This window comes from Carcharhinus amblyrhynchos, chromosome 21 (assembly GCF_965287045.1).
Source record: "Carcharhinus amblyrhynchos chromosome 21, sCarAmb.v2.hapA, whole genome shotgun sequence".
NCBI lineage: Eukaryota > Metazoa > Chordata > Chondrichthyes > Carcharhiniformes > Carcharhinidae > Carcharhinus > Carcharhinus amblyrhynchos.
This window is the reverse complement of record NC_137344.1, coordinates 45,538,996-45,564,015: the sequence shown is the minus strand read 5'-3', so window position 1 is coordinate 45,564,015 and position 25,020 is coordinate 45,538,996. Positions and strand designations below refer to the sequence as shown.

The window sequence follows — 25,020 nt, the reverse complement described above, 5'->3', positions numbered from 1 at the left end:
TCCTTCTGCAGACTCTCCACACCCTCCGCACAATTTGCCGTTCCCCCAATCTTGGTGTCATCAGCAAATTTCGACACCCTGCACTCGGTTCCCTCCTCCAGATCATCTATATAAATGGTAAAAAGCTGAGGCCCCAGCACCGACCCCTGGGGCACTCCACTAGTCACCATCCGCCAATCCGAATAGCACCCGTTGACCCCCACTCTCTGCCTCCTATTTGACAACCAATCCTCTATCCACGCTAACACCCTACCCCCAACTCCATGTCCCTCGACCTTCTGCAATAACCTCTTGTGAGGCACTTTGTCAAACGCCTTCTGAAAATCTAGAAAGACCACATCCACCGGCTCTCCTCTATGCACCGCCCTAGACACATCCTCATAGAACTCCAGTAAATTTGTCAGACACGACAAATTTTGGCAGGAAGAATAACAAAGCAGAATATCACTTAAACAGAGAATGGCTACAGAATTCCAAGATGCAAAATAACAATAAATACAGAGTTTATTAAGTAAGAATAGTTGCTATAATTTGTGACTGTGGTTACTAAATATAGGTGCTACTGTAGATACAATGAGTAAATAGACATGGTTGGTTGAACCATCTGCTTTGTAAAGGGAAGGAAAATAAGGGGTGGGACTGCAACAGCCAGATATCAAATTTGTAGTTAAAAATCCTAAGTGCTAAAAGATGAGTGTCGCAGTCATATTTTGTTTGCCTCTGGGCCTTTGATTCCACTCTAACCTGCACCAAGTCTCCATTTGGATTTGATGTATAATGTATTTGTGTAATCTGTATTCAGTTATTGTTAGATGACTCTCCACACCACAAAGCCACTGTGAATTCGATACTCTCAAGGTCTAAGTGAGTTAAAAGTTAGAATTCAACAATCTCTACATTCTACATACATTGTTACATGCACATCTGTCTTAATTGGAAATTCTATGATGAGCCAAGGCTTATATTATAGAGCATTACCAATGCTGGAAGGAGTAGCATGCCAGACAAGTTGCCTTAGAAAGATACAACTTGGTGGTAGTCAGAATCGTGACAAGCACGGGTTGCTGATTGTGCAAAGAAGAAAAGGTCAAGGCAAGTGAGGAATTCTGACAGTTTTAAGGGCCTTGGAAAATAGAATAGGGAATGATACAACAAGCCTTGACTTTAATAGATTAGGAATGTCAGAAGGAGAAAGAATCTGTGTGTGACATACTAAGTAGCTCAGAGGAACGAGAGTGTAATGCTTACTGGGGCATAATTCTTCTTGGTGAAAGCAGTAACACTAAGCAAGATGACTTTTTGATTGCACCATTTAGAATGGAACCATGACATCATCTCAATCAACGTTAGCATAATGGTAGCTTAAAAAAAACTTCCACTTATGTACAATATTCAGAAATCGCTCAAAGTGTTTCATGTACAACAATTACATTGAAATTCTATAATTGTTGACAAGTGGAGCAGACATTTTACACTTAGAAAGTTCCCATGAATTGTGGCACAGGATCTTTTACATTCATTCAGCAGATTGGACAGACAGGGCCTTAGTTTAATGTCTGATTCAAAAGATGGAACCTTTGGCAGGTCAGTTTTCTTTCAATACAGCAGTGAAAGGTCATAAGACCACAAGACCTAGAATTAGGCCACTCAGCCCATCAAGTCTGCTCTGCCATTCAACCATGGCTGATTTTTTTTTCTCATCCCCCATTCTCCTGCCTTTTCCCAATAACCCCGGTCCTCTTATTAATCAAGAACCTATTTATCCCCGTCTTAAAGACATGGCCTCAACAGTCTTGTACGGCAAAGAGTTCCACAGATTCACCACTCTCTGGTTGAAGAAATTCCTCCTAATTTCTGTTTTAAACGATTGCCCCTTTAGCCTGAGGTTATGCCCTCTGGTTCCAGTTTTCTACTACTGGAAACATCCTCTCCACATCCACTCTAACCGGGCCTTGCAGCCTGGATAATGTGCTCAAATTTCTGGAGTGAACCTTGAACATACATATCCAATCCTCCATCTAAAAAAAAGGGAAATGGAAGTTCTGGAGAAGATGAAAAAAAGCTTTACAAGATGATGTCAAAACTGTGAGAGTACAATTATCAGGGTTATTTTCTCAAGAAAAGGCATTCAATATAGAAAAGATATTTTCCATAGGTGGGGAGTCCAAAATAGGGACCTGAAACATAAGGCTAATGAATCCCATGAGAAATTTAGAAACAGCTTCTGAATTTAGGAACTCACTACTACATGCTGTAGTTGAGGCAAATAACATGGATGAACTTAAAAAGCAAGGAAATTGAGGGAGAAAGAAATAGAACGGACATATTGACAGGATAAGATGAAAAAAATGGGAAAAAGCTCGTGTGGAATATAAACACCTTCATAGATCAATTTATACCACCAACCAAGACTCGCTCACCATAGTACACTCACAGGATGGTGGAAACTGTGTACAAACCTTCAGGCTGCATGTTTAACATGGAATGAATATTGTAAATATAAGCTGTAATTAGAAGTGTAGACAGGCATTTCAGAGATATGTTGTATTCAAAGAGGCTAATCACATTTGCACTTAATGTAAAGGCAACTTTGAACAGTAGTATTGTTATTGTCTACATAAACTCAACTCAGGCTGCCACTACTGATGCCAGCACTGACACCAAAGCAACTGCAAAGAAGAATTCAGAAAAATTATGACAAACATTGGCAATAGCTCTCTATGAAGCTGCTGTATCAAGGCATGAAAGTCACCAGTTAATGCTTCTTTTCATTAAGAATGCTTTAATAACTTCAATAGATTTACTCGTACAGATAACATTGTTAATAATTGCCAATTTGGCAGCACCAAAATTTTTCAAAGAGTTATTACAATTTTGCTGGAAGTGTGCCAAGTATTTTTTTTTCAAATGCTCAAATTGTACACTGCATAAAATCAACAAAAGCAGACCTTGGCTGTGATCCAGCAGCATTGCTCTTGGCCTTTCACCTATGTTTCTCAATAAAGGACAGTGAAGATAATAGATTATCTGCATTCTGCAGGCATCCTCGTCCTTGAATCTAGTTTCCTAATTAGATCTGACACACATTGCAATTTAAAATACCACTGTATTTTGATCAGGTCATTCCCATATTAAAAAAATCCTTAGCTTCATGCATATTTAAAATCATGTTTTTTAATCTCAAGATTTATCATTAATCTAACTCGCTTTTTTGAAGAACTGTTGTATAACAGATAAAGCCACTAAGTGAAACAATCTACTTTGTTTTATGCAAACTAAGCCTGGAATCAGGTGCACTTTATCCCATTTGTTGCTTCCCATCTATGGGACTAGCTGCTGAGCTATGCACAAAAGCTTAGGGCGGCTGCTGCAATTGGGGAAGGCTACTGTCTAAGGCCCTGGGTGCCACGGTTCTGCGGGGAGGGGTATTGGAATTTTCCCATCCTGCCGCTACAGCAATCATAAGGGGGGCAGGGTCAGACCATGCAAAGGTCTGTTGACCTCGGGCAGGACGTTCCAGTTTGGGGATCAGTCTTGTAAATAAAAACTGTAATTACGGGCGTAGGGAGGCAACTCAAAAGTGTGACCTGCTGGATTGAAGAAAACGGATCTGGTCTGTCCTTCATGCAAAGGCAACTTTGAATGATTGTGTCATGTACTTCAGTAATATTTATGAATCAGGTATTTGGACGGGGGTGGGGTGAGGAAAAATTCCCTTTCATCTCTAGAATATGCAATGGGAATGAAAATTTGAGGGTGGGGTTTGACTGAAATTCGGCTGTGTAGCCTAATTAGCCACAAACCTTTGGTTAACCCCCGGTCTGATATGGTGAACAATTGGATACGCAAGGACAGGTTAGGTGCATTGGCTATGCTAAATTCTCCCTCAGTGTGGCGACTAGGGGATTTTCACAGTAACTTCATTGCAGTAAGCCTACTTGGGACACGAATAAATAAACTAAACGAGTACCTGGGGATTTGGAAGTGTGAAACTCTGCAGAGGACTAGCAGTGCGGAACTAGGGAAACAGGGCGCCGGCTCAGCATCCCTGGAAGCTGGAGACAATACCAAGAAAAAGTCTGACAACACCAGGTTTACCCACATCATGACAATAGCAAGAGGCAGAGCCTGTGGCTACCATGGTGACGGTGGCTTTGAGTGACAGGCGCGCGGCGCTGCTATGGCGACGCTCCACCCATTCCCCTGAGTGACAGGCGCGCGGCGCTGCCATGGCGACGCCCCACCCGCTTGTATGACAAGTGCACGGCGCTGCCATGGCGACCCCTCTCCCCCGTTCCCTGAATGACAGGCGCAAGGCGCTGCCATGGAGACGCCCCACCCCCTTCCCTGTGAGTGACAGGCGCAAAGGCGCTGCCATGGCAACAGTCTCCTGAGTGACAGCGCGGCCGGGCCTGGCGAGACACTGCGCCAGACAGAAGGCTGGTTTCAGGTGAGAAAGAGGGAGGGAGGATCTCCGTAAGCCGCAGCGAGCGAGTGAGGCGGGGCACGGGCAGAGGAAGCGGACGCTGAGCCGGGGCCCTGCCTCCCAACGCCCCCCCCTCCGCACTTCCCGTCCTTTGTTTCCAAACACCGCGAGGCCCAGTCGGCGGCCTACCTCAGCCTGGGGCTGGAGTGAGTGAGTCAGCGAGCCCGTGCGGCCCGGTGAGGGGAGGGAGGCAGGCAGTGGTCGTTGGCTGTGGACCTGCTCCAGGTTTCAGCGGAGGCTCTTTGTTTTACACACAGAGGCTGTGCTGAGGGAGGAGGCGGCGGGCGGCTCTTCCCTTTGTTTGGATCCGACCCCCATGTGGACCGGCCGCTTATTTGAAAGCCGGACAGACACAGCGTTGCCTCTCCCCCCAGTCCCTCTCCTAGGCCGTCGGGGTATTATTGTCAATAAAAGTCTCATCCTCCAGCCTTCATTGATGACTCTTGTGGAAGGTAATGTTCCGATTTAACATCTTGCGCATCCCCGAGTTTAAAACGCGATCTTCTCCGCCCCCCTCCCCCCGACTCCCCACTAAATACACTCCTTATTCAATCACAGTCTCTTTTGTTCCAGATAACCCCCCTCCCCTGCTTTCAGACGATATCCCGGGCAGGGTGAGTTACTGTGTATTTAATGCCAATTCCCCGCCAGCTTGTGTTCCCTTCCAACTGCCTCTTGATTTCAAAACCCTTTTATAACGTTTGAAGTTGGGCTCTGATTCTTTCCCTAACGCCTCCCCCCCCCCCCCCCCCCAGTTTTAACAACAGAGCACCCAAAGATGTACAACATTATCAAAAAGTTCCGTCTGCTGCAGTGGGATGTTTGTATATTCAAATAGAAGAGCCAAGCCAGGCCCTTCGAGTTTATAACTTAAATTGCTGATTCACTACTGTCACCCTGTACTTTGGAGTGAAGTGCATTAGGAGTTTTAGCTCCGCTAACAAATGTGTCATGATAAATCAGTTAAAAGCCTGTGAGGAATTGAGTCCTCTTTTTTGATCAACTCATCCAAGAAATATTGTTTCAAATACTACACTTATGTTTTGGTCCCCATCTTAATGTATTTAAGAGGCTTTTTAGAGAGAAAAAAAATCTCTATTAACCAAGGTGGAACACAAATTGTTGTAAAAGTGCCAAGTGCTCCTCTACCTTACGGGCCATCCCCCTCCCCCATATCGAGAAATACAGTTTCATTTCCTGCTCTGTGCTGCACATGTACTTCATGTCTGCTCTGAGATCAGTTTTGCCTTGTTCCATCCACTAAGGATGCGGCTCTTCAGTGTGCTATGGTAATTAGTAGAAATGAATGAGACTGTGCATGCAGCACTAACTGAGGCGACGGTCTTTGTGTCTTGATGAAGCTCCTCCTAAGGACAAAGGATAACGCCTCAACGGTGTGGTCTTGTTTCACAATCCTACTATTTAAATGTTGGTAATCTTTACAAATATAATATATGTATTATGCATATATCTGTGCCAGAAATTGGCTGCTAAACTTTTGAGTCTTAATTCTGCAGATCACTGTCTCTTGATGTTCTGTCTTTGTCTGTTATGGTGGGGTTTGTGTTGGTGGGGATCAATGTGGTGTGCAACACTGATTTAATATTAGTTTCCCTCCGCTGTTGTTAGCTTAAATGTTATTAATTGGGCAACTGCAGTTGGGACAGGGAAATTTTCATCGGCTTCATATTTCCAATAAGTGCATGCTTTTTCCAGAATTAATGTAAGCAGGAGGTTTTTATTTACACTTCGAAATAAATTATAATTGGAAGTTGAATTGCTGGTAAGTAGCTGATTTTTTTTGCCAAAGCCTTGCATAATATTTGTGTTGCTTGAAAATCAATTTGCAACTTTCACATGACAGTTTTTTTTCCAAAAAACACATTTTTACTTTTCATATCTCAAGTTGTATTTTTACAGCCTAGCTCCAAACATTTGCGTGAGCCATCATATTGTATGTTATGGACACTCTCAGCATGCAAATGATTGTTCCTGCAAGGACACTTTTATCATGGGGTTTCAACTAAGGGTACCAATAGTCAGAAAATTAGTATTTGATGGAAGTTACTGGTTCACTTTGGTGTATAAAAATATAAATATGGGATGATATTAATGGTTTAAATGTTTATGAAACCATATCTCATACAAGTTTCTGTTTAAGAAGAAAGGAATACTAGTGGAAGAAAATTGGTGAGAGAGAGGGAGGATCTTCCTGGAAAATATGAGAAATGAGTAAGAAATGTAAATAAAATTTATAACTGGTTAATAACGATACTTGGCTATACTGAGCGAGGTCAACCTATCTGGATCAGCCTCACTTTAAAAATCATTTCCTATGCTAAAGATAACCAGCCTACCACAATATATTCCATTTGGTGTCAAAGCTGCAGATAAGTTGCTTTCTTTCAAGAAAAGGGACTGACTTGGTTCCTTTCTAACAAAATACTTAGTTTAAGCCCTGCTGTATTGAGTATGTAGAGGAAGCCAGTGCTCAGAGAATGCTGCATTGTCAGAGTTGCTGCTATTCTGTGCAGGCTGTCATTTTTCCAAATTCAGGGGGGTGTTAAATAATATTGTGACTGTTTTCAAATCTGGAAATTCTCCCAGAGTCCCGGCCCTCCAGGACCAATTCTCTCCAGCAACACAATGAAAAAGAGATGAACTTGTCTTTTAGCATGTTACTGTTTGTGTGATTCTGCTACACATTAAATGGTGGCCTAATTTATCAATCCAGTAACTGGATTTTAAAATAATTGTATATGAAGTTATTTGACAAATTCCAAGATATTCTGGACCGACATCTATTGGTTTAAGAGGCTACACATTTTTTGTGAAATAGATTTTTTAATTTTATGTGTAGAGATTGTTTATTATTTATTGATACTATTAAATAGTTATATATTTTTTGTCCCCCCAAGAAGCAGAGTGAAGCAGAAAAAGTCCTGTGATGGAGTCAGGACAGGACCAAGCTGATGGCTTACAAAACAGAAAGGATGACATAATTAATTTCAGCATCCCTATGGATTATTCTGTTGATTGTTCAAGAAATCAAAGAGAGGGGCTACAGGCAAATGACCCTTTAGAACTATTGCATACTGGGACCATGGAAACGCAATACAATTTGTGTACTAAAAATGCAGCTGATGATTTGGAGACCAACACTGGGTCTACTATACCTCAGACTGACAAGGTACACTTGGATGATGCCATCTCAAGTACCACAGTCACTGTCTCTTATGTCAATCGGCCCCACCTGTTCTCTTCTCAACGGATATTGCAGCATTCCTTGCATGAACAGCCATTGTCATCGCTCTTTATTCCATCTGTTTGTGTACAGTCACAGCAGATGGTACCAGCATCATTAGATTCATGCATATCTACCGATTATGTTGACTCATCATTTGAAAGCTCTGTGTTGGCACAGTCTGGTGATTTGGAATCCATTAGAAGAGGCCTTGAAAATGGAATAGACTGTAGCCTTAAGAACCAGCACAGACTCAAAACATTGGACTTAGATTTACCGTTAGCTGCTTCTGCGGATGTTGGACCTGAATCATGTGATAGTCCGCTTGAACAGACATTGGACACTGTAGAGGAAACCTTGTACGAACAATCTAGTGTTTCTTCTGATTTGGAAACACATGACTCTGTGTGCCAGTTTTCTGAACAAATACATCAGGAAAATGAATGGCTTGATCCTCTAAGTCCTGCTGAAACTGAACAAGACTCCAAACTGCTTGTTATAGAACTGACTGAGTCTTCAACACCAGAGAATAGGCCAAACAACAAGGAACAATGTGACAACGGAAACCTGCTGGGCAGGGTGGACCACTGTGAAACACAGAATGGCTTCTCTGGTGTTAAAAGCTTGAGTAACCAGTATACTGAGAGAAAGCTTCAGCCTGTCTGTGACTTGAATAGAAACTGCAAAGACCAGGCAACAATGACAATAAAGGTAGAAAATGTCATTGAATGTTCAGAAGTCGCAGTACCAGCCGAATCTGAAGAAGGATGCGTCCAGAGTGAGGATGCATTTGATAAAACATGTCCAAAAGATTTAACAGAAGGGGAGCGTAATGTTTCACCTGTTTGTGAGGAAAGTAAAGTATCTTCAAATTCAATACAACTATCACAAAGTTTAATAAGCCCAGATGGTTGCCAGAGAGTATACACGGAAAATGTTGGGACCAACACGTTATCAACTTGCAACGAAGCACCCAATGTATGTAATGTGCCGCAGAGTTCAGATAATGCAAGACTTGCTACAAGTAACATTACAGACCTTCAAAATATGCAAGAAAATATCTTACTACAGCAGGGTATAAAAACTGAAGAGTGGTCATGTGACCAAGAAGTGACTTTAACATCTGATGTAAAGAACAGAAAGGTATTTTGTTTGGAAGATGCTGGAATCACCCAAAGTAACAGCCCAGTCAATTTTGATTACAGCTCACCAGATAGTGTGGTTTCTCTATGCAGTGGAGATCTGACATCAAAACTTGAAGTAACTGAAAAGCTCCTAAGTAACGCTGATAGCTGTATGGAAGCTGAAAACCAAATTTCTATTAATGATGCAAATGACACCGTCTCTGCAGCCAGATTGGATTTGAAGGAGATCCCTGAATCTGTACAAGTAGTTAACGACGATACTTGTATGGAAGCTGAAAACCAAATTTCTATTAATGACACAAATGACACCCTCTCTGCAGCCAAATTGGATTTGAAAGAGATCCCTGAATCAATACAGGTAGTTAACAACGTGTGTGAGAACAGCAGAAATTCTGCTTCAGTGAGCGAACAAATGTCTCCTTCCTTGCAGAGGTCAGAAAGTAGCCATCCCAGGATAAAGCCTTGCTCTCTTGAATTGCATAAGCTGAATGTTCTTGAAGCAGAGGGGAAGTGTGACATTCGAGGATATGTATTAGACTTGAAAAAAAATAATGTTGCATCAATGTCATGCAGCATTTCTATGAGTCTCTCTTTAGCCAAATCTGGCAAAAACATTGATCATGAAGAGGAAGGAGGAGACCCTGATCCAAACTCTGAAAGAAAAGGTGGCCAGAGCCCCAGTAGTGATGGTGTGTGTGAAGTCCTATCTACTCAGGCAGGGCCACAAATCCATAATAGGAGGAAGCAGACTTTGGTAGCCAAGTCTGAAGACAGTGACGTAGTCTGCATCTCTGATGACGAGAGTGATAGCTGTTTGGTTGCAAAAGCTGATCTGCACCAGGATCAGGCTCAAACCCAGGATAATAAGAAATGGAGGACGGCAAGTCAACAACATGTGAATCAGAAGAAACTTGCGGATCAACCTCTCCAAACTGACGAGCCCAAACATTTCGAAAGGAAGATTCTTCCGCCAAGGCAAAGAGGAATGAAACTGGAGCAGATTGTGCAAAATATTGTAACTCAGCCCAAGTCGAGAACATCTAGCAGCCTCAGTGAGAGGCTAAGAAGAAGCAGGGATGCAAAGACTCCTACCAGGTTTCAACCACCAAGAAGCAAGTCATTCAGCTCTATTGCAGAACAGAAATCCAGGGGTGGTGCTGGACGCTCACCCTGCACCAGAGATTCCTCACAAAAAATGACTTTGGAATGTAAAATGCAAGAACAGAATGAGGCTAACCATGGAGAAGCAGGCACAATAGTTGTGGAGAAACTCAATAAAAATAAATCTACCTCAATTCCAGGCACTTGCCAGGAACATGCAAAAAAACTGAGCACTTCTCATTCCCTTGCCCCATCTTCCTGTAGTGCCTCCTCATCTTCAAAGCAGTTGACAGATATTTCCTGGAAGGGGCATACTCCAGGCAGTAAGCAAGAGTTTGGTAAAGCTAACCTCAAATGTTTAAACAGGAGCAGAAGGAAGCAGCTGGCAAGCAGTAGGAATGCCACGCAGGCAAAGAACTGCATATCGCCCCAGCAACAACCTTCACAGCAGAGGACTAGGGGCTCAGCAAGAAAAAGAATACGCAAACCAGCAGGTAAAAAACGGCAGACACGGCGGGGACAGCCCTCGTCATTTTTTGCACCTGATGAGCCTGAGATAAAGCTAAGAGCATTGACTCTTAAGGCTGAGGACCGACGCGATCGATACGATAGTTTTTCACCTTACATTAGGATAGAGACAAAGGGTTATTCCGTGTGCACAGTAGTAAACTACGCCGAGGAGGATAGCAACAGTCTTAAACAAAAAAAACATTCCCAGCAGCAATCACATGGTGCAGTTCCAAAATCCTCTTGCTTGACGTTGGGTCCTACAATTAATGAGGCCTCTCAGAAAAGCTTTCTAGTTTGTTGTCTTTGTGGTCAGTCTGCAAATGCCATGGAGCAAGGTGATCTTTTTGGACCATTCTATCCTGGAGGATATACACCTTTGAGCAACCAAACTGCCCGGTCAAAAGATACCAAGACTGAGCCAGCTGGTACAGTTGTTTCTAGTCCTAGTTGTAATTCTAATAGGAATGCGGTAAATAAAACTCCAGGACAAAATCAGGAGTCTAGAACAAGGGAAGGGGCAACAACCCGTGGCCAGAAACGCAGAGGTTTGGACAATGTTGAAGAGGCCACTAAATGTTCTGACAATAAGAAGCCTAAGAGTGAGCTGTCTTTGGAAGAATGGTACCAGCCCCCATTAGTCCCAATGGACACTAACGAATACTGGATGCATGAAGACTGTGTGACGTGGTGTGCTGGTGTATTTCTCGTAAGAGGGAAGCTGTATGGTTTGCTGGAGGCCATCAGTATCGCACGGGAGACAGTAAGTAAGACGAGGAATTTTAGCACACTGTAGAGGTATTAACCAGATTTTTCATTCCTGAACATGCAAAACTTGTAAATCTGGACCTTTTGATCTTTAGTAGAGTGAATGAATGTCAGGCACCATCTTTAACCCGATATTCCGTGGTCATTCATTGCAATTTCAGAACATTCCAAAATGAACAAGGAAGGGAAAATTGTGATAAATTATTTTCGCTGTAGTAAATCATTTCAACAGAGCAATTAGAAGTAAAAGCAATTTTAAGAGTTCTGGTTAATGCATTGAAGGGTTCCAGTCCTTGGAACCTTTTATAGACATTTTCTTAATCGCATTGTATCAGAAGTTTGAAGGAGGTGTGTTGTAGCAGTCTAGCAAACCACTTAGTGATTTGCAATTCTAGCAACAGAGCTTAGGAAATACAAAAGATGAACCTTTTCATGTGGATAAAGTCTAAATTTTGTTTATACACCCACGATTGACTAACCCGTGTTGAACGCAATAGGGTAGCACGTTGCTACCTAAATGAGAATTTTAGGGAAACAGTGGTTTCTGTTTAGGGTAGGGAAACTTCCTATTTGAAATCTCTTTTCTCTTTCTGATGAAGCAAATGCGAAGAGATTGTAGCTGCGTGTTCCCAGTTTCATACAGCCTGATCCCTGGCTGCAAATTGTACATGATAGGCATTGTAGGGTTTATTTAACACCTCCATTTCTCACTGCTATTCTGAATGTCCAAACCCTCACTAACCCACTGTATTACCCAATCTTTCTCCTTTTGTTTCCTTCGATATTGTCTCTTGCATTGCACTCCACGTCCAGCTAACTCTAGCCATCTTGCGAAAAGGAAATGCACAAGAGTAGGCTGGCTGATTCTTTCTTCCACACTCGTGCCCGTTGCTCCTTGACACATCTGACATTGCCTATTTGCGTCTTCCTGTTTCAATCTCATGCAGCTGACTGTGTCAGAAGCTTTAAATATCAACTTAAAATGGATATATTTATTGTGTGAAAGTCTGAAATGGATAGTGCTTGAAACTCCAGAAATATGTAAAGTTGAATGTTAATTAAAGGCCAGATTGTTTCTCAGGGGTGCATGTAGACTTTGTATTTTAAATCATCTAGAATGCAAGTTCTATGTCCTAATTGGACGGAACCATGTTGGTAAAAGTTTTGTTCTTAAGAATTTGTAAGAATGATTAATTCCTGGTTTGAGGGCAAATTTTATTATAATTAATACAGAAGCTCAAAACTCTGATACAATGACATTGGTAGATTTTAACAGTCTCGTAAGGTTGTTATAATGAGATTTGACTATATTCCCATTTGTGTCATTATAATTAAACACAGCTATCAGATTTTATCTCCAATATGGAATTACCAAAGAGTATTTTTAGCAGGTCCGGGGTCAAGTTAAATACATTTTTTAACACTTGCATTTTTGATTAGTTAACAAAAGAAGTCACGTGACTCTCACTACCCTTTTATTTGGATTATTGGCATTTCCTTTTTATTATTCCGAGAACTTGAATTTTGTATAAGTAACCAAGAATTTGATTTGTTCTGCGACCCACATCTGAAGAGGGCAGTGCATCAGGTTTCTGACTGGTTGCCCTACTGAAGCAGCAACTAAATGTACTTGTGCCTGCAGCTCTAACATGCCTTCCAAAAATCTGTTTCTGCCCTTTGATGTTCCGTGTTATTTCAGTACATGCTCCTAATATTTTTTCCTTCAGTATGGTGTTCGTATCTTCTGAGTCTTCCCTTGGAGAATAGTGGGAGAATTCTTAGGCTAATTGACAATCTCATCGTCCACCATCTGAATGTTCCTATCACGGTCATTGCCAGCGTCCAATGCATGGTTAGTGCTAACTGAAACAGTGAGATGGGGATGATTGGCTTGTGGGTGGCACTTAACGCTGGACATGAATACCCCACTTGATACCAGAATACCATTAAACCAGAATCCAGAGCCAGAAACTGGCAGTTGCCATCTGAATTGAGGTTAAAAACCTCACCCTCTGACTCTGATGCAGGAATGCTCCGACTAAAGATTTGTTCCAATATGTGGTGTTGTCACACCCTCTATAGTTTATCTTCTCCTGGTCCCTGCATGTTTCACGGTATTATTCTCTGCACTCCCTTTTCAATATTTTCAGTTTCTCTCTGCGTGTTTATAGAATCACTTGTTTGTCAGCTACTTTGAAACCCTTGGTTGAAAATTTAAGCCTTTTTACTTTCCCAATTGAGCCTCTGTTACAATATTTGCAAGTTTATGATGGTGATTTTTTTATGAATATGAATACGCTGTCCACAGCACATGCATCTTGGTAGTGGAAAACTTTGCACATTTAGTGATCATGTTTTAGCAAAATGGCCTCTTCAAAAACTCCTGACAGTTTGCTACCTTATTTTCATTTTCTATTTCAATTAAGTGTATTAAAGTATCCACTTCATAAATTTTATTTTCCTTTAGCTCTTGTGAAGTGGGTTGGAATGTTTTTTCAATGTTAAAATTACAACATATATGCAAGTTTTAGTCTTGCTTCTATTTAAGATATGTAGCTAATAATTCTCATATATCTTCATATCGTCTTTGACCACAGGCAATGTTTAGAACTTAAAATCAAGAGTATAACCAGTTGAATGACATCAAAGTAAGCACAGCCAAGCACTCTAGCAGAGGAAATATTTTAGCCCCTCCTTTTTCCTACCAACATTCTCTCTGACCTAAAAACAGTGACACTGCTGAGGTAGGGTTCTATGGGCAATGGCAACTCTTAGTGTTCCAAATTGTGCTAATTCTGCCCATGTGAACTTTGTGAATGAGTGTCAACGGGCTATTAAAATTTGTAAGGCTTTTTGTCTAGAAGTTTGATCCTAGCTTTACCCAAGAGCTTACACGCCTACTCTTCCAGTTGGGAACTGGATGGCAATGAATAGCACCCCCTGTCAGTTTTTATCACAGCCCCCCCCCCCCCCCCCCGATCGCAACTCAGACTCTTAAAACATGGCTACTACCACTGTACAATCTGAGATCAGTTACAGCTTAGACAGAAGAATAACCCTGGAACTTCTTTGATCCGTACGGCTTGATGCTAACTTGGTGAGTCATCAGGATGGATGACTGAGTCCTTGTGGCTGAGGTATCCAGAGAAGCATATACAGTTCGAGATATTAAAGCCGTCACACATACCATATGTAATATGCTCAATCGTGGAATCTCATCAATCTGTTGAATGTCCCGTAAAAAAAGACACCTTGATTTCCTGTTTCTCCCAAGCAAAGCAAGTACTTCAGAGTATCTGTCTCAATTTCCATCTTTTGCTATTTAATCCTTGGCCAATTCCCTTCCATATCTTGTTGCCTCCATCAATGTAACAACCCAGGTGCTGGTGTGCTCTGTAAGATATGATTGCGAACTTCTAACCCCCAATCCCACTCCTAACTAGATAATCAGTCAATTGTTTTTATTCTTCAAAGGTGCTAAATCGTGAGTGTTAGCTGCTGGTTCATTCCACATATGTTACTCTGCAATGGGAAAAAATAATTCTTCCTGATTTTGAATCTTACTTGAGTCTTGTTAATCTAGTACACATGTCCTACTTAAATAGCCTACTTTACATCTACATTAACCATTCCTTGTAGCACTTTAAATATTTGGATCATTAATCTTTGCCTTCAGTAAGGTCTGCAATGTTTTCAGTTACAATTCCATGATCATTTTGGCCCCGGAAGTCTTTTTGTATTGAATGCAGGATTAAAGGTAAACTCATGGGTCTGATGACATTTTACATACCCATAGAAAGGAACTAGAACATGAAAAACGTGCTGACAGACAAAAGAACACAAAAAGACTGTGTTTAATTGTTGCCTCTTTATCATAATATAATATTTATCTTACTGCAAGGAGTCACGACAACCCAGCAAGGAGTATAGCTGAATGCTGAGATACAAGCCACCAGCAGCTTTAACCACTGCATTTGTAACCTGACAACTTGTTGTGGCAGGTCTTCAAATACCTCATGTCACTTAGCTGCTTCCTGGGATTGCCACTTTTTTTAAATAAACATGATTATATTGAGCAACTTTGGAATTAAACAGATTAGTCTTTCTGAAGAATGCTGACTAAAATAGCCTGGTGTATTTGACCTTTTTAGGCAAAATTCAGTTTTCTTTTTAAATTGGAAAACACATCTGAAAATCGGATATTTTTGATGCCAGTGTGGCTGCACTCCAAGGGGATTACCTTATTCCCATTTTGTCTGCCCTAGTCTGGCAAGTGCACAGAACCTGACGCCAGTTGAATTATTGAGAGAGCAATTGATTTAAAGAAAATAAAGCTACCTGGAACTGCTTTAACTTTACCACCAACAATAATGTTTTAGTTTAGATAATGGCTACATTTATCTTTGAGAAGATTTAAAGTAATTTTATTTTCATTTCACTTCACTTAGCATGTGTGATTCACCCTTTTGACTAGGGATTTGACCTGCTGTGGACTTCATGTCACAAATGTATTTGGTTACCACCAGCCATTTTGTGATTTTTTTTTTATTCTCTCCCTCTTTGTGTGGTGCTTGCCCTCCTCTGGAGAATTCTGGCTTTTATTAATTGCCTATTAATGACAATGCAGCATAACCCATTGTTTTAAGACTTGTAGATTTGAAACTGCATTTTTGGAACATCAAACCACAGTTATGATTTTGTAATCTCATACAATGTTTCACCTACAAACAAAAGTTTAAACATCCTAAGTGTTCCATGGACCAGAACATGCTAATTTCATTGTAGTGATATGTTTTGTGTAGGTGATCTGATGTTTCTATGAAATGATTAAGTCTGCATCACATGGTTGGGAAACAAAAATGTTTGCTGAGCACTTTTGCCTCAAGTTCTCAGACTAAATAAAATTCATGAACACAAGCAGTCTTAGTGTCAGACTTGCTACTACAATAATGCTGACTGCCAGTTCCCACTGTTTTCTTGCACCCATTCATCAGCCTTTTGTGAACTCACTTCTTTGTTCTTCTCTGTTTATCTGAACTGATTTTTTTTCACATTCCAGCTTCTGCTCTTGTACATAAGGCTCATTCTTTACAGTGTGTGTTTTTGATTGACCACTAAATTTTTACAAACTCAACCTTTTTATTTAAATGTAAATCTAATTTAGCCTGATGCACAGAGCTGGGTGGATGAGAGAGATTCTTTCCAAGTCTTAGTTAATTAACTTATTTATCAGCTTATATAAGTCAACTTATTTATATTTCCTGTATGCTATGTTCTTGGCAACAGCATGTTTAAAGTAATTTGATAGGAGGATTTGGTTAAAGATAATGCAATAAGATACTGTCCCATTGGTTAAAAAATGGATCTTGAAGAATTGCTTATCTTGATTTTGTTAAAGCCTTAGTATTTGGTTTTCATATTTTGGGTTAAGCTACACTTCTGGGAGTGCAACAGACCTTTACTAATGCATCTATTTTCCACTGCACCCTCAGCTTCAAGTGCTTTATATTGATGCTCGTAAGGAAGACCTTTTGTAGTTTGTGAACTTTCCTTGAACAAGAGATTTGCTCAGATCTTCTAGTGTCCAGATTGTTGGGAGACCAGACTTATCCCCCAAGGTGTGCCACTTTGACAAGCAATTCTTGTCCTCCACAGTCTCCAACTTGAGTTTGAATTGGAGACATCATTGAATGGTTTCTACTTAATTGAATTATTACCCAAGAAATGTTTGTTAGAAACATCCTAATCTAACCTTGGGTAATGAGACAACCAACACTGCCCTACCCTGACATGATCTGAATTACCCCCCCCCCCCCCCCCAACATCTGACTACCCCCACTGTGCCCAATCCAGCTCCCACCCGACCTGACCTTGTCACCATATCACCTGCCACTCGACTCCCTTGCCCACTGACTCCACCCATCCTACGCCTTTTCCACTTGCACCTACATATTCTACCGTTCACTCATACATATTCACGAGCATACCCTTGGGACATTTAAATTCTTACTTAGCAGAATATAACAGCTAGTGCCATAAAAAGGGTGTGACTTCCATGGAGTTCTGTTGCTGAGGTTTCCTGCACTGAGTGAATTTAGCAGGATCCTCCATTGAAAGATTTGCCAAAAAATTGGAGGAAGATAAGTGGGTCATTTTTGCCTGATCATGGTCGGAAACAGGTTCCGACTCTGATCCGGAGATTTGGGCAATGATATTCCATGGGGGTTTTTTCCATCCTATAGCATATAGAGTTTTAAAACCCAAGTTTGGGGATCATCTGATAAATACTGTGTGATTTTATGGATGTATGAATTAGGAACTGGAGTAGGCCAATTAGCCCGATCTAATTGTGGCATCAACTCCACATTCCACTTACCCTGATAACCTTTGATTCCCTTCTTAGTCAAGAATTTATCTTTCTCTGCCTTAAAAATATTCAATGATCCACTGTTCTCTGGGGAAGAGGGAGTTCTAAAGCTTCACAATCCTTTGAGAGATAAAATTTCTCCTTGTCTCCATTTTAAATGGGTCCTTTTATTTTTAATCCGTGTCTCCTGGTTCTAGTCTCAGTCTCAAGGAGAAACACCCTTTCAGGATCCATCTTGTCAAATCCCCTGTAGATCTTGTGTTTCAGTAAGTTCACCTCTCGTTCTTCTAAACCCCAGTGGATAAAGGCTCAACCTGTCCAACCTTTGCTCATAAGACAACCCCCCCCAACCCCCAAATCCCAAGGATCAGCCAAGTGAACCTTCTCTGAATTGCTTCTAACACATGTATATTGTTTCTTAAATAAGGAGACCATAACTGTACACTACATATTATACAACTGTAGCAAAACATCCCTGCCTTTATATTCCATTTCCCTTGTAATAAACATTTGATTTGTCTTCCTAATCACTTGCTGTACCTGCACAACCTGCAAACTAACTTTTCCTGATTCATGTAGTAGGAGACCCAGATCCCTTTTGTATCTCAGTTCTGCAATCTCGCTATTTAAATAATATGCTGCTTTTCTATTCTCCCTGCCAAAATGAACAAGTTCACATTTTCCTACGTCATATTCTTATCTGCCAAATTTTTGCCCACTCACTTAACCTGTCTGTTTCCCTTTGCCAACTCCTGGTGTCCTCTTCATAGAATCATATAATCCCTACAGTGCAGAAGGAGGCCATTTGGCCCATCATTTTGCACCAACTCTCCAACAGCGCATTTTACCCAGGCCCTATCCCAATAATCCCACATATTTACCCCACTAACCTACACACCTTGGGACACTAAGGGCCAGTCCACCTAACCTGCACATCCTTGGACTGTGGCAGGAAACTAGAGTACCCAGCGGAAACCCATGCAAAACGTGCAAAGACCATGCATACTGTCACCTAAGGCTGGAATCGAACCTGGGTCCCTGACGCCGTGAGGTCGCCATGCTCACCACTGTGCCACCATGTTGCCCATAACGGCATCTTCTCAGTCTTTGGTTGTGTGTTGGATAGTCCACTGTTAACCACTGTGAATCCTCTATATGTACATTCTTCCCTTATTTATTTATAGTAAGTGCATTCACGCCTGTCTTATGCCATTTAACACCAGTCTCTCTCCTCTTATCATTTAGGTTGAAGAAGTTAGAGGGTGGGGGATAATTGGACCAGGATGTACAAACCTATTCTGTTCTGACTCTGGTGCCTCTATTTTGCAACCATAAATCTTGTTGTATTTGCTTTTCTCTTATAAATGCTGATGTCCACATTTAAATTGGAAACTGTAGATGTAAACTTTTCAACTATAATTTGCTCCAGTGGTCTTAACTGCTCACTGCCAGCTGCGTGGGGAGGACAAAGAATATTAAGGAGGTTAATTATAATTTTCATGTGCCATTTCAACTACAATGAAATTATAGGATTTTTGATTTATTACAACAACCTTTCTTAAAATATAAAAGAGGCAAATTATTTTATATTAGGATCTTCTGACTTGGAGCCTGAAATTTAGTTGAGGAGCCATCATATCCTGGGTTTGCCATTTAAATCAATTCCTCATAGGGTGTGCTTGCCAAGTGGCCTTAATGTAGCCGGCCAGGTTAGCAGCCAGACACACCAGTGTCCCGGACCCCTGAGTACCACTGACTCAATTTGCAAGATTTGATTTTACTGTTGAGAAAAGGGAACACTTGTAAATTACTTTAAGTAGCGAGCCTAATTTCTTCCTCCTGCCTATACTTTTTCATCTTTGCACGCCTCTGCTTTTGCCTGTTTGTCTCCATCTTTTCTCTTATTTTCTGCTGTGTTTATATGATCATGTGGGAAGGTTATAGTAGAGGAAAGGCAGTGGAAGCCATCATAATAGGCGGAGCTGGCAGTGAAGACTTGAAAAGAACTTGCTTCATTGCCCCAAAACAAAGGGCATCTTATAAACCTTGTGAAACAAGTGTGGGTTTAAAAATAATTCTTTCTCAACTAACCTAATAATGAACACTCCTAGAACAAACTTAACATGACTGTCCTGTGCTGAAAGAAGGAGCATGGTGTTATTGGTTTGAACTCTAGCCAACTAGTACTGGTTCCAGAATCTCATATGAGATCCATGTGCCTGTAACTTGTCGCATGTAACCCAATCAATTCCGTTCTTTTTGTCCTTCAGTTCAGCTATTTGCTGGCTGAACAGTTTGAGAAGGGTTGTGCCATTGTTGGAGAATAGTGTCAGTTGCCTGCCAGTATCCCCAGCCTGAGCTCAATTTAGAGGAACATTGTATTAAATTTTGAGACTCCGTAGCTTTGAAATTGGCTAAGTCCCAGAAATAGATTTGGGGATCTCAGTGGATGGCACAGTGGCTAGCATTGCTGTCTCTCAGTGCCAGCATCCTGGTTCGATTCCCAGCTTGGGCCACTATCTGTGTGGAATCTATGATGTGGAGATGCCAGTGTTGGACAGTAAGAAGTCTCAGAACACCAGGTTAAAGTCCAACAGGTTTATTTGGTTGTGCATGTCACTAGCTTTCGGAATACTGTTCCTTCGTCAGCAGAACTCCCCACTCACCTGACAAAGGAACAGAGTTCCGAAAGCAAGTGTACTAACGTTTACTACCAGATAAACCTGTTGGACTTTAACCTGGTGTTGAGACTTCTTACTGTGTGGAATCTACACATTCTCCTTGGGTCCAAGTGGGTTTCTTGCAGGTGGTCTGATTTCCTCCCGTGGTGCGAAAGACGTGCTAGTTAGGTGCATTGGCCGTGCTAAATTCTCCAGCTTTGTATCCGAATTGGTGCTGGAGTGTGGTGATTAGGAGATTTTCACAGTAACTTCACTGCAGTGTTAATGTAAGCCTACTTATGACACTAATAAATAAACGTAAATAAATAAAAATGTGTGATTGACTCCCACTCATTGCTTTCAATACAGGCAACACACAAGCTTTGAGCTGCCTATTTGAATGGTTGCAGCATGCAGCCATTCAGCAGTGCGCTTGTGGTGCATGCTGCAATTTTTTAAATGAATAGGCAGCTCCTGAACAGCAGGGCAGAAAGGTGCGAGACACTAGCGCAAGTTCAAATCAGCCTGCTTTACTTAAAGCAAGCCTGCACTAAAAGGAAAGGGTGCACTTTGACTGGAGCATGAAATATAAGTCATTGTAAATGTGAGTTGGGAAAGATACTAGAATACATGGCAGAAAGCAGGTGTTGATATTTTTCAAAACTGAACTATAGGCTTGGTCAAGGAAGGGGGCTGGAGGCCTTGACAAACACTCAAAAGTATTGGGATTTGATAGGGTGTAGTGAGCAGTGCCATGAGAAAAAAATGCCCTAGCCCACCAACTACCCACTAATTTCACACTGCTCTATACACCACACCCAATCACTTACCTACCATTGATCTCTTACCAATCACAGTTCATATATAATGTTCATAACTTCACCTCACATTTAGCACTGCTGCATATCTTGTATTTACATCTCACAGCTTGCACATACTACCAAATTCTAAACTTACCTTGTTAAACAATGTTTTGGCTATGTGCCCTTATATTTATCTTGGTGTCAAAGTATGCTTAATAAAACATCCCAAGGCACTTCCTGTTGTAATTTAAAATGAGCAAATTGTTTTTATGATGGCCACATCAGCCAAACACATTGCACCACACTCACTGACACACACTCCTTCCAAGACAGGGTGGTGCATAACTGGAGACAGTAGCTAACTATTCGGTGACGTGCATAGCTGTGTGTCTTAAACTCCTATGGAAGAGAGTGCGCACCATAACATATGTTAGGTTGATAATTCAAGTGAGAGCTAGATTAAATACAGAAAATTCAACGGTAAAGTGAAAAAGAAATGAGTAGAAAAGAGTGAGTGTGAGAAGAAATAGAGAACCAACATTAAAGGCAATCCAAGAGTCTTCTATAAGCATATAGATAGTTCAAAGCTGGTAAAAGGAGGAAGTAGAGATGATTGGGAAATCAAAAAATTGATTTACTCATGAGGCAGAGGGCCTGGCCTCGCTGAGGTACTAATTAAGTACTTTGCATATGATTTTACTGAGAAAGATAATGCTGCTAAAGTCATAGCAGAAGAGGGAATAGTTGAGTCACTGGATGGACTAAAAACTGATGGAGGAGGTATTAGAAAGTTATTTTTACTTAAAGTGATTGCCCCTTTGGGACCAGATCTGATGCACCCAATGATATTGAGGGAAGTAAGGAGGGAAATTGCAGAGGTACTGGCCATAATCTCCCAGTCCCTCTTAGATATGGGTGATGCTGGAAGACTGGAGAATTGCAAATGCTGCTTACTTGTTCATAAAGGATGCTACGATAAACCTAATCATCCAAGGATAAACCCAGTAACCACAAACCAGCCTGTTTAATATTGTTGGTAGTAAAACATAAGAAATGATAATCCAGGACAGAAGTAATAGTTCCGTAGACAAATGTGGATTAATTAAGGGCAAATGGATTATTTTTATTTATTTATTGGTGTCACAAGTAGGCTTACATTAACAGTGCAATGAGAAAGTATTTAACACATCTGAGTTTTTTGAGGTAATGCAGTTGATGTGGTGTATGTGGACTTCCAAAAGGTGTTTGATAAAGTGCCACAAAACAGGCTTATCAGCACTGTTGAAGCTTATGAAATAAGAGACAGTAGCAACAGAGATACAATGTGTGACAGGAAACAAAGTGGACAGTTACTAAAACAAAATGCTGGAAATATTCAGCAGGTCAGGCAGCATCTGTGGGAAGAAACAGTTAACATTTTGCAAGAGTTTTGATGATAGTTAGCAACCTGAGAGTTGTAGCACTCTCCACAGATGCTGCCTGACCCTATGCAGTACTTTGTTTTTATTGCTGATTTCCAGCATCTGCAATATTTTTCGCTTTTGTTAGTTTGAAAGATTTTTTTTGGGCTGGGAGAAGATATGTGATGGGGTCCTTCCAAAGATGGCTATTTCTTGATCTTCATCTGTATTAATTACCTAAACTTAGAAGAGCAGGACACACATTCAAAATCTGAAGATGACACAAAACCTGAAAATAATGTGAACAGTGATATGGACAATGATAGCTTTCAAGAGGATATAAACAGGTTGGTGGGATGGGCAGACACGTGGCAGATAAAATTGAATGTAGACAAGTGTGAAATGTTTCATTTTGGTAGGAAGAGCAAGGAGAAACGATAAAAGATAAAGGGCACAATTCTAAAGGGGATGCTTGAGCAGAAGGATCTGGGCATATTCTTGCATAAATAGTTGAAGATGTCCTGGTAGGTTGAGAATGCGATTAACAGCATACAAATCCAGTGTTTTCTGAGTACAGGCAAGGGTACAGTGATTGAGCCTCAATGGAATATTGCATCCAGTGCTGGGCACCGCATTTTAGGGGGGATGTAAAGCATTAGAAATGGTCAAGAAAACATTTAAGAATGGTTTTGAGGTTGAGTGACTTCAGTTGTGTGGTTAGATTGGTGAAGATGGGTGGTTCTCATAAAAAAAAAGTCAAAAGAAAATTGGAAACAGGTGCTCAAAATCATGAGTTGAACACAGTAGACAGAGAAAAATTGTTTCTATTGGAAGGGTGGATAACCTGAGAATACTGAGGAGGTTGACATCAGAAGTAAACATTTTTATGCAGTGAGTGATTATGGTCTGGAATATACTGCCTGAGAGTGTGGTAGATTCAGTAGCGGCTCTCAAAAAGGAAGTGGGTACTTAACATGAAGAGAAAAAATTGCCAGGCTTCAGGGAAAAGGCAGGGCAGAGGGACTAGCTGAGTTGCTCTTAGAGCTGGCAGGGACACAACTGGCCGAATGATCTCCTATTCTGTACCCATTCAATGATCTATCATTGGAGTATTCATGATTGAGACTGTGGTTAGTAGCGGGGTTATGTTCATACCTACTTAATTGTCCTTCTCACTGCCCCTCATCACAAAATATTTTCTGATTTGCAAGCTGCAAGTGGTGTAAGTATGCACCTCTTGCTTTCTCCCACCCTCCCCTCAATCTATCCTACATATGTGCCTTTGTTCTTCAAATATACAAGAGGTGCAACCCAGCCAAGAAGATGGTGATGAAAAAGCAACATTGTCGTTTAGTCTTATGCTGATAACTGCCAGCTCAGAAGCTAGCAATGCACATACTTTTGAGGATGGTGTAGAGGTGGGACCTGCACTTGGTCTAAAGATGTGTGGGTTAGGTTGATTGGCCATGCTAAGAAATTGCCCCTTAGTGTCCAGGGATGCGTAGGTTAGAGGGATTAGTGGGTATAATATGTAGGGATATGGGGGTAGGGCCTGGGTGGGATTGGCCTCTTTGTGCACTGTAGGGTTCTATGATTCTATGGTGTGGCAGTGGGCAAAAGTGAGCTTCAGCCAGGGTTTCACAAAATACTTTAATGGACTTTGTACAGAAGACTGTTAATGGATATACACATTGATGTCAAGTTTTCTGGCAAGCCTGTCAATGCACCAAGCATTTCAATGTCGAGCAGCATGGAGGAATCCTGCAGAAGTTTTTATTTCTAACATAGCTGAGGATGTCAGTGCTCAGTGAGGTTTACAAAGTGTTGCAACTTACCAGCAATCTGTCCTTCAGTAGATTCCTGAGGCGCCACCTGGTTGAGTCGCAGTGACATTGTGGGGCTGCTGTCCTGTCCCAGGATTATAGCAGTTGTCCTCATACTATGGTAACTCTGCCAATGCCTGTTATTTGTAAATTAGTTTAGTTTAATTGTATTCAAGTGTCAGCATTAATTGGGGTTTCACTTGAGCACAATCTCTCCCCTAATGTAAGACTGAGTAAAGGTTTGCTCTAATCCTATCTTTCGCCAACTTGCTTCCTCGATTTTAAGAGTTATTTTGATGTTGCACGTCAGCCAACCAGTCCAACAACTGTTGCTCCCCATCCTGAGATGGTATAGTTCAAAGCCAGGCCTTCTCGGGTTCGTGTTGCTCATGGTCACCCTGAAAGCCATTGGCAGTCTCCACCACTGTAAGTCAGCAGTCTTCAGCAAATGATGGCTAGAACACAAAGGCAGGTACTAAGATAATTAATTGACTTTTGTAGGCAATATAGAGCCATAATCATAGAGTCATAGAGGTTTACAGCATGGAAACAGGTCCTTCGGCCTAACTTGTCCATGTTGCCCTTTTTTTTAAAACCCTAAGCTAATTCCAATTGCTTGCATTTGGCCCATATTCCTCTATACTCATTTTACCCATGTAATTATCTAATTGCTTTTTAAAAGACAACATTGTACACACTTCTACCACTACCTCTGG

General features: G+C 41.2%; 1 protein-coding gene across 6 annotated transcripts in view; it reads left to right on the top strand.

Moving 5' to 3' along the window:
• Nucleotides 1-4,413: 4,413 nt before the first annotated feature.
• Nucleotides 4,414-25,020, top strand: part of LOC145356396 (uncharacterized) — a 49,365-nt gene continuing 28,758 nt past the window's right edge. The window contains exons 1-3 of one of the 6 annotated variants that reach the window (XM_080209093.1): nucleotides 4,581-4,938; nucleotides 6,651-6,718; nucleotides 7,405-11,246. In XM_080209093.1, coding sequence (XP_080065219.1) covers nucleotides 7,434-11,246 — 3,813 coding nt within the window. In that variant the 5' untranslated portion in view covers nucleotides 4,581-4,938; nucleotides 6,651-6,718; nucleotides 7,405-7,433. Of the gene's footprint in view, nucleotides 4,451-4,580; nucleotides 4,939-5,067; nucleotides 5,101-6,650; nucleotides 6,719-7,404; nucleotides 11,247-25,020 lie in introns of those variants that run through there. The other 5 variants (XM_080209094.1, XM_080209095.1, XM_080209092.1 and 2 more) reach the window with 5 other exon arrangements.